This window comes from Orycteropus afer, unplaced genomic scaffold (genome assembly GCF_000298275.1).
Source record: "Orycteropus afer afer isolate SDZICR_OR568_19922 unplaced genomic scaffold, OryAfe1.0 scaffold00126, whole genome shotgun sequence".
NCBI lineage: Eukaryota > Metazoa > Chordata > Mammalia > Tubulidentata > Orycteropodidae > Orycteropus > Orycteropus afer.
The window spans coordinates 6,062,858-6,073,093 of NW_006921713.1; the positions used below are offsets into that span (position 1 = coordinate 6,062,858).

At 40.0% G+C, this 10,236-nt stretch overlaps 1 protein-coding gene across 1 annotated transcript in view; it reads left to right on the forward strand.

Annotated features, from left to right (window-relative positions):
• ERP27 (endoplasmic reticulum protein 27) overlaps positions 1–6,282 on the forward strand; it is a 59,540-nt gene extending 53,258 nt beyond the window's left edge. The window contains exons 5-6 of the mRNA XM_007944463.1: positions 2,012–2,137; positions 6,235–6,282. Of these exons, the coding sequence (XP_007942654.1) occupies positions 2,012–2,137; positions 6,235–6,282 (174 nt within the window). The remainder of the gene's footprint in view (positions 1–2,011; positions 2,138–6,234) is intronic.
• The last annotated feature ends 3,954 nt before the right edge of the window (positions 6,283–10,236 follow it).

Here is a 10,236-nt window from a genome sequence, read left to right on the forward strand (position 1 = left end):
TGCTATCTGACCCCACAAATCTGGAATTCCTGCCTTCACAATTGTTTGAGCTATTTCCTTGAATTAATTTCTCTCTATATGTGCATTTCACTGATTTTGCTCTTTTAGAGAACCCAGCCTAACACAAAGCTGTTACACTATGTGGATTTCAATTAATGTCATGAAACAAAATACGCATGAACTGTTGATTGGAAAATGAATTTGCTCTGTAAACTGTCACCCAAATCACAATAAAAAGCTTTTAAAAAGTGGGGGGGAACAAAAGGATTATTCTCCTGGACAATCTCTTTCTGGTCATTGCATCTATGGAGCTGCCACACATGTATGTACGACCAGAAAAGATGATCTCATGGACCCTGGCTCTGATGTCCTAGAGTTCTCCAGGCTAACAAAGACAGGGACAAGGACTAACTCTTCCCAAATTCTGTCCTTTATCCATATCTCATTTTACAAAGCAATGATTCTTTTAAAAAAACAAAAAAAAAAAACCTTTAACATTAATAGTGAAGGCAAGTCACATCAAGAAGAAATCAGGCAAGAATTTCTTTATAGAAGCAAGTTCAATCCTCCATTGTAACTTTTTCATCTCCCTAAAGTAGGTTTTTGTTTTGTTTTGTTAATTTGGCAGCCTACTGAAACTACTCTAGCTACTGCCCATCTGCTGGTACAAAGGTTTACACCAGTAGCAACTGGGCAGAAAACCACAGTCCTGTACTTAGCCTGCTATGCCCTTTTAATGCACACAGTCAGTAGTACTTGGCTTCAAGGCAAAGAATTAGGCTATGTCTGTTGGAATTAAATAATCCCTTCTGCTATGCCCAATCCCTTCTGCTAAGAGTTGTACCTTTTGACTCTCCAGCTCCTATTTCTTGTCACTTCCTGAAATTTATCTTCCTTCTGCATTCTAGGAAGTTGGATACACACTCTAACTCTAAATAATAAAACCATAGAGCAGCGTGTAGCTTCAGGAAGGACCCAATTTGGCTGTTCCCCTTCCTACTATCCTATACTCTGCCCAATGGTTCATTAACCCACTGTATTCTCTCTCTCCTGTATGCATGCTACTGTTACAGCAATGCTTTCTGAATTTATAAGTGAGAGGTGAAAAGAATCACCATTTGTTTAAAATAGAAACATTCGTCACACTATTTCAAGAAAGTGAAATGTAGGGAGCCAGCACAGTAATTTTGCTTTCTCCCTCCTCTGTTCTCTCTGGTTCTCTCAACCACTTACTCCCTTCAATTTCATGGGGAATTACCTTCTCTAAGTCAGGAAAAAAAAAAAAGGGCCAATGCTTCTGGCCTGAAGAATCTACCTTTTTACCAAATGGAGTTTTGTCATCAGCTGTATAGAAGCCAGAGAGTCCTGATGGCTCAGTGGTTAAAGGTGTTGGCTGCTAACCAAAAGGTTAGTTGTTCACACTCAACAGCCACTCTACAGAAGAAAGATGTGGTGATCTGCTTCAATAAAGATTTATAGCCTTTGAAACCCTGTGGGGCACTTGTACTCTGTCCTATAGTGTTGCTATGAGTCAGAATCAAATCCACGCCAGTGGCTTTGGGTTTTAGGCTCTTGGAAGTAGCTGGCAAGTAGGTGCTGGCTGTTAGTAGGATGTGTTAGTGCTTCCCCAAAGAAGTCCCTCTACTGAGCTGTTTGAGTGCCCGATACTGGAGCTAGCTTTCCCAAGAGTAAGTGATATAAGAAAGAGAAGGCAGAAGCCATGATGTCTTTTGTTATTTTTTATTACTAGCGTGACTGCCTAGTTGCACACCATCTATTTGGCAATATCCTATTAGTCACTCAGATCAGCTCTATTTGGTGTGCAAGGGGACTAAACAATGGTGAGAAAACCAGAAGGGAAGACCGATTGAGAGCCATCTTGGAGGCTTGTTACTATTCATGTTAATGATAGACAGCTCTTGTTTATGCATCAATACACCCATTCACTGGCTTGACAGTAAAGTTTCTTCTGTCTCTCGCTCTCTCTCGGTAACACATTTCCATTTGTCAGACTGTGATTGGCCTATTCAACAGCTTGATTCCAACTCATCTTCTCCTGATGATTAACAAGGCCTCTCCAGGGTATGAAGAAAACATGCACAGATACCAAAAGGCAGCTAAGCTCTTCCAGGGGAAGGTGAGTCTGAGATGAGAGACACTCTTTTTTTCTTCTTTTTAAAAAATTTTTATTGTGATTTGGGTGAAAGTTTACAGAGCAAATTCACTTTCTGTACAGCCGTTCACAAACACTTTATTTCATGACATTGACTACAATTTACCACAATGAACAGCTCCTCTCCCACTTCCTCCCCATAGTTACCTCTTCCTTGTGTACTTCCCTCCCATGCCCTCCTGCCCTGCCCCACCCCGAGCTGTCTCCCTGTGCATACACAGCGCTTCTTTCTCCCATGATTGTTCTTTCCAAGGAGTTTATCTACCTAATGTAAATGTACAGTCATATGCCTGTCTTTTGTTTGGCTGGAAGCCACAGGAATGGGTTCAATTCCTGACCTGAAGGGCAGCTAGGGCCCATATTCTCAGGGGTTCCATCAGGCTGGATCAGAGCAGCAAACTTATTTATTTTTTTAATGATTTTGAGTTTTGTTCCACATTGTTCTCCCACCCTATCCACAATCTCCTACATAGATCCTCAACCAAGTGGTTGACAGTGGTAGGCAGGCACCATCTAGTTCTTCTAGTCTCATAGTCATATAGTCTGAGGATTGCATGGTATACCAGTCACTTGGACTAATTGTTTCCATGTGTCCTTGATTCTCTTCATTCTTCTTTGCTCTGAACAAGGAGAGACCCATTGTTGCAGCTAGGTGTCTGCTTGCAAGCTTTTAAGATCCCAGTTGCTACTCTCCAAAGTAGGATGTGGAACAGTGTTTTTGTATAGTATGTTATGCCAGTTGAGCTTGATGTCCCCTATGACCATGGTCTCAAGCCCAAAGGTCCAACTACTCGCTCCCTCTGGGTAGCTGGGTGTGGCCAAGAAGTGACGACAACCCTGAGAGACACTCTTTTGACTCCTCACCATAAGGACACCAGGAAAAGGAAGATGGGACCAGGGAAGTAGAGATGAATAAGGAAAACAAGTATGGTTAACATAAATCAAGATAAGAATTGCAAGATAATATATCACAACACTCTGATGTGAAATTAAAGATGTTGTAGATATCATATTTTTTACTATTAAAGGCCTATATAATCATACAATCTTCCTTTAGTGATGAGTCCATTTCTCTCTCTTTTTTTTTTTCTATATTGATACATGGGTGCTCTGGTGGTGTAGTGCCTAAGGCATTTGACTGCTAACCAAAAGGCTGGTGGTTCAAACCCACCAGCCACTCCTCAGAAGGAAGATAGGGCAATCTACTTCCGTAGTGATACGGCCTCAGAAACCCAAGGAGGGGTCGCTATGAGTCAGATCCAACTCAAAGACAGTGAGTAGAGAAACAATAGAGACCCAACAATACTGAAAGGAAGAAATCACCTATTAATCACAAATGATCTTCTCCTTGCCATAATCTCTCAGTTTTGGACATCTGAGATTATTTATCATATAAAACACCTATCATGTGCCTCATGCCTACTAGGTGTCCAATAAAGTATTCATTTCCTCCCCTTTCTTATTTTGTGTCATTCTGCTTGATACCACTTAAACAGTAAGACTTCAACTACTTCAAGACTTTTGCATTGAATTAGAGAACTTTCTGATTATGTTGTTATGTTATGTTGTTGTTATGTGCTGTCGAGTTGGCCCCAACTCATAGTGACCCCTCCTTGGGTTGCCGAGGTGGTATCACTACAGAAGTAGATTGCCCAATCTTCCTTCCAAGGAGTGGCTGGTGGGTTTGAACCGCCAGCCTGCTGCTTAGCAGTCAAGTGCCTTAGGCACTGTCCAACAGTAAAGTAAGTTGCCTTTCTGATGGTTGGTTCCCTTATGTTGAAACTATTCAGTGCTAATACAAAATATCCTCAGAATTTATAAAGAGTACTACTTTGGGTACAAGGTTTGAGTTAGTAATATAAAATAATAGACTTTTATCACTCACTAGGGTATTTGACTGCTAACCAGAAGACTGGAGTTTCAAATCCACCAGTCACTCCTCAGAAGGAAGACTGGGCAATCTACTTCCATAGAAATACCACCTTGGAAACCTAGGGACAGGTCACTCTGAGTCAGAATCGACTCTACAGCATTGAGGTGTTTTTTTTTTTTTTTAAATATGCCCAAAGGAGTCTGCAGGTGGCATAAATGGTTAATGCATTCAGCTGCTAACCACAAGGTTGGAAGTGTGAGTCTACACAGAGGTGCCTGAGAAGAAAAGCCTATAATCTATTTCCAAAAAATCAGCCATTGAAAACCCTGTGGAGCACAGTTCTATTCTGATGCACATGGAGTCAACATAAGTCAGAATAAACTCAATGACAACTGGTTTAGTTTTTTATATGCCAAAATTTGTGCTAAAAATACAAAATACATCATCTCACTTAATCTTCCCCAAACAAAAGACTAAGGAGCTCTGGTGGTATAGTGCCTAAGGCATTTGACAGCTAGCCAGAAGGTTGGTGGTTCAAACCCAACACCCACTCTGTGAAAGGAAAACTGGGCAATCTACTTCCGTAAAGATTTACTGCCTCGGAAACCCAAAGGGGGTTGCTATGAGTCGGAATCAACTCGATGGCAGTGAGTTTTTTGGTAACGAAAGACTAATGATAGAACTGAGTCTCAGGGAGGTTGAGTAATGTACCTAAAGTCACACAGCTAGAAAGTGCTATAAGCAGGATTTAAAACTAGTCCTCTGCTTTTGATCTTTAGGCTAGACTTCTTCCCTTAGATAATCACTAAAGTCTTAAAATTATATGTTGTAGAAATTAAACAAATTTAATCAATGGAAATAAAACACCAAAGCAACACAAAATAATATAATATTAATTTCAACTCAGTTGAGATTTAAATTGTGTGATATAGACCATAAATTCCTTCAATATAAACTGCAATGCAAGATGTCTTTTTATCCCTGAATCTCAAACAGATATTTCTCTTTCAAATTTCTCCAACTACAGATTCTTTTTATTTTGGTGGACAGTGACATGAAGGAAAATGGAAAGGTGATATCATTTTTCAAACTTAAGAAGTCTCAACTGCCAGCCTTGGCAATATACCAGACTCTAGATGATGAGTGGGATACATTACCCATAGTAGAGGTTTCAGAAGAGCAAGTACAAGACTTTTGTGATGGATTCCTAAAGGGGAAACGATTGGTAAGTATGAGACTACACAGTAAGCAGGATAGCTTTTCTTTCTCTCTATGTCCCTTTAAGAAACCCCTTGTTGTTGTTGTTGTTGTTATGTGCCGTCAAGTTGGACCCGACTCATAGCGACCCCTCCTTGGGTTTCTGAGGCAGTATCACTATGGAAGTAGATTGCCCCATCTCCCTTCCAAGGAGTGGCTGGTGGGTTTGAACCGCCAGCCTTCTGGTTAGCAGTCAAGTGTCTTAGCCACTATGCTACCAGAGCTCCCTAAGGAACCCCTGGGTGTTGCAAAAGGAGTTCTGGCAATGCAGTGGTTCGATTTCTCTGCTAACCCAAAGGTCTGCAACTCAAACCCACCATCTGGGTCACTATGAGTTGGAACTGACTCAATGGTAATGGGTTCGGTTTGGTTTGTTGCCACAAATGGTAAAGTGCTTGATTACCAACTGAAAGTTGACAGTTTGAACCCACCACACCTCAGAAGAAAGACCTGCAATCTACTTTGAAAAGATCATAAGCCTGAAAACTCTAAAGAGCTCGGTTCTACTCTGGACACATGGGGTCACCATGAGTTGGGATCAGCTTGACTGTAACTGGTTTGGTTTTTTGTTTTTGTATGTACCTTTTATTTCCTGTTGATTGGGAATTCTGTAGGCTCCAGTGGATTTGATTAAGAAGAAAAATATACGAGGATATGGTGATCAGAGTCAAGATGTTTGTTTGGATACAGTCATGGCAGTACAACTAGAAAGCATTTTTTGAAAGGTCTTGTGTTTTCAAAGGAACTGATTTTTTTCCCCACCATTCCATTTAAGGTATCAATGGGAAACAAATCAAATTCCATGTAAGAATTCATGAGATAAAATTAAAGATGGATTTGAGAGTCTTAGCCAAACAGTTTAGTTTGCTGATCTCAACTCAAAAATAAGAGTGAACTCCAGTTTAACTATCACTGTCATGATGTTTTTCAGAAAGAAAATCATGAACCCGAAGAAAAGGCTCAAAAGGTGGAACTCTGATTTCTCCCTGATACTTCTGCATACTACCAAACATCTACTATATGCTGAATAGAAATAGCAATTCAAACCTCAGAGAGACTAAACAAAGGATCATCAGGCCTTCCAACTACATACATGCACACACACACACAGGCACACATGCACATGCACACAAGCACACATGTTCATACACATACACACACACCACTTCATTTTAGTCCTTAAAATCTCATTTGCTCTGTTTCCTTCTCTTTTCTGTAAAATTTCTTGTATTTCTCATTATCTACCTAATTTTCTTTAATGCATTCATACTGTGTAGTTACATCTGTAATATCACTGGATGGAGGTTTTAAGACAAATACTGTGGTATCTCTACAAAGGAGACACATTTCTAGTGAGAGATTATGCTGGTTTGTCATTTAACACTGAATTTGTACACTGCATGACTTACACACAACACAGCTTCTGCTCTTTTAGGGTGACTTAAGGGTTGAAATGTCACCTTACCTCACAGGCACATATCCCCTCCCTGACTCAGGCCTGAGAAAAAAAAAAAAAAAAAAAAAAAGGTTTTAAACAGCATTTAGGAATTAAGTTCTTTCGCCAGAAGTTAAATGAGGTTTCCAAGTCTCTGAACTCAGCAGAAACAGACCATGTACCAACTTCATGCTTAATTAGCATTCTCAACTCCTCATGTAAGTCAACAACTTGCATAATAAATAAAAATAATAATAATGTTTTAGGAAAAGATTGACATCTCTTTGCAGGCCAAACCTTTTGTAAATAGTCAGCTGCCAACTAAGCAGTGTGTACATCACCCTTTAATGTCTACTATTTAGCATCAGGTCATATGCCACTAGTGTGTTATTGTTCACTCTGTGTGGAATGGGTAGAGACCATCCTGCATGAGACTGGCATAAATGTGCCAAAGGAACCCAGAATTGGTAGATAAAAGGTTGGGGAATAAGTAGAAGGAAAGGAATTGTGGTGAGCTGGGGTTGTAAAAACTGTGGATTATTGTAGGTGAGGTGTGCAATGCACCCCATGAAGAACAGAGAGAGTGTTTGGCCAAGTGTCTCTGGCCTACAGGCTGTTACTGTCAACATACAGATGCTACATTGTTCCCAGGAGTCCCTTGGCTCTGAAGGAAAGTACCTAAGTGCTGAAGAGCAGAAAAACCACAGATGTATACCCAAGGACTGGTCCAAGTGAAGAACGGAGTGAAAGGGATGCTTGTTCCCTTCTGTGGGGAAAACTCCACAGCCTCTAAGCTGGGAGTCAGGCACTGGCAACAAAACTGTAAGAGCAGCAGTATACAGTACATCTCCTAGAAATACAAGGCTGAGATTCTGAGGGGTTATCCAGTTCATACACAGGGCTGCACTAAATCACCCAAACAGCTTTTTGCTTGAGACTGAAAAATATTGCTAGGGCAGGAACATCACAGACGCCTGTCTTTGGTCATAGAAGCCAGAGTTATCAATATTCTCAGTCAGGAAATTCTTCTTGATATCTAGTCTAGGTCTTCCAGCCATGTAAGCTTGTTTCTTCTCATCTACCCTCTATGAAAAACCACTCATCTCTCAGTTTATTGTACTGTGGTGCCTTGTGTGTTGTGATGAGGCTGGAGACTATGCCACTGGTATTTCAAATACCAGTATGGGCACCATGGTGGACAGGTTTCAGTGGAGCTTCCAGACTAGGACAGACTTAGAAGAAGGAAGGGGCCATCCACTTCTCAAAGAATTGGCCAGTGAAAATCTTACAAATAGCAGTGAAACACTGTCTAACATATAATTGGAAGACTTTATGAATAGCCCTGAAACATTGTCCAATATAGTGCCAGAAGATAAGCCCCTCAGGTTGGAAGGCACTCAAAATACGACTGGGGAAGACTTGCCTCCACAGAGCAGAGTTGACCTTAATGATGTGGATGGAGTAAAGCTTTCAGGACCTCCATTTGCTGATGTGGCATACCTCAAAATGAGAAGAAACAGCTGCAAATATCCATTAATAATCGGAACATGGAATGTATGAAATATGAATCTAAGAAAATTAGAAGTTGTCAAAAATGAAATGGAACATATAAAGATCGATATCCTAGGCATTAGTGAGCTAAAATGGACTGGTCTGGCCATTTTGAATCAGACAATCATATGATCTACTATGCTGAGAACGACAAATTGAAGAGGAATGGCGTGGCATTCATCGTCACAAAGAATGTTTCAAGGTCTATCCTAAAATACAATGCTGTCACTGATAGAATAATATCCACATGCCTACAAGAAAGACCAGTTAATACTACTGTTACTCAAATTTACGCACCAACCACCAAAGCCAAAGATGAGGAAATTGAAGATTTTTACAACTTCTGCAGTCTGAAACTGACCAAACATGCAATCAAGATGTGTTGATTATTACTGGTGACTGGAATGCAAAAGTTGGAAACAAAGAAGAATCACTGGCAGTTGGAAAACTATGGCCTTGGTGATAGAAATGATGCTGGATATCACATGATAGAATTTTGCAAGACCAACAACTTATTCATTGCAAATACCTTTTTTCAACAACACAAATGGTGGCTATACATGTGGACTTCTCAAGATGGAACACACAGGAATCAGACCAACTACATTTGTGCAAAGAGGTGATGGAGAAGCTCAATATCTTCAGCCAAAACAAGGCCAGGAGCTGACTGTGGAACAGACCATCAACTGCTGATATGCAAGTTCATGTTGAAGCTGAAGACAATTAAAACAAGTCCACGAGAGCCAAAATATGACTTTGATTATATCCCTCCTAAATTTAGAGACCATCTAAAGAATAGATTTGATGCATTGGAAACCAATGACTGAAAACCAGAGGAATTGTGGGATGACATCAAGAACATCATCCATGAGGAAAGCAAAAGGTCATTAAAAACACAGGAATGGGAGAAAAGACAAAATTGCTCTTGAATGAAGAGTAGTAAAAGCAAATGGAAGGAATGACAAGATAAAAGAGCTGAACAGAAGATTTTAAAGAGCAGCTCAAGAAGACAAAGTCAATTATTATAATGAAATGTGCAAAGGCCTAGAGTTAGAAAACTAAAAAGGAAGAACATGCTCGGCATTTCTCAAACTGAAAGACCTGAAGAAAAAATTCAAGTCTTGAGTTGCAATATTGAAAGATTCTATGGGAAAAACATTGAATGGTGCAGGAAATCAAAAGAAGATGGAAGAAATAGACAGAGTGACTGTACCAAAAAGAATAGGTAGATGATTATCCATTTCAGTAGGTGGCATATGATCAAGAACCAATGTATTGAAGGAAGAAGTTGAAGCTGCACTGAAGGAAAACAAGCCTCCAGGAATTGATGGAATACCCATTGAGATGTTTCAACAAATGGATGCTGCGCTGGAGGCACTCGCTTATCTATGCCAAGAAATTTGGAAGAGAGCTACCTGGCCAAGTGACTGGAAGACATCCATATTTGTACCCATTCCAAAGAAAGGTGATCCCACAGCATGTGGAAATGATCAAACAATATAATAAATATCACACGTAAGTAAAATCTTGCTGAAGACAATTCAAAAACAATCATAGCAGTGTATTGACAGAGAATTTCCAGAAATGCAAGCCAGATTCAGAAAAGTATGTAGAATGAGCAATATCATTGCTGATGTCAGATGGATCTTGGCTGAAAGCAAAGAATACCAGAAAGATGTTTACTTGTGTTTTATTGACTACACAAAAGCATTCAATTGTGTGGATCATAAAAAATTACGGATAACATTGAGAAGAATGAGAATTCAAGAACACTTAATTGTGCTCATGAGGAACCTGTACATAGACCTGGAGGCTGTCATTCAAACAGAACAAGGGGATACTGCATGGTTTAAAATCAGGAACAGAGTGTGCCAGGGATGTATTCTTTCAGCATACTTATTCAATATGTTTGCTGAACAAATAATCTGAGAAGCTGGACTATATAAA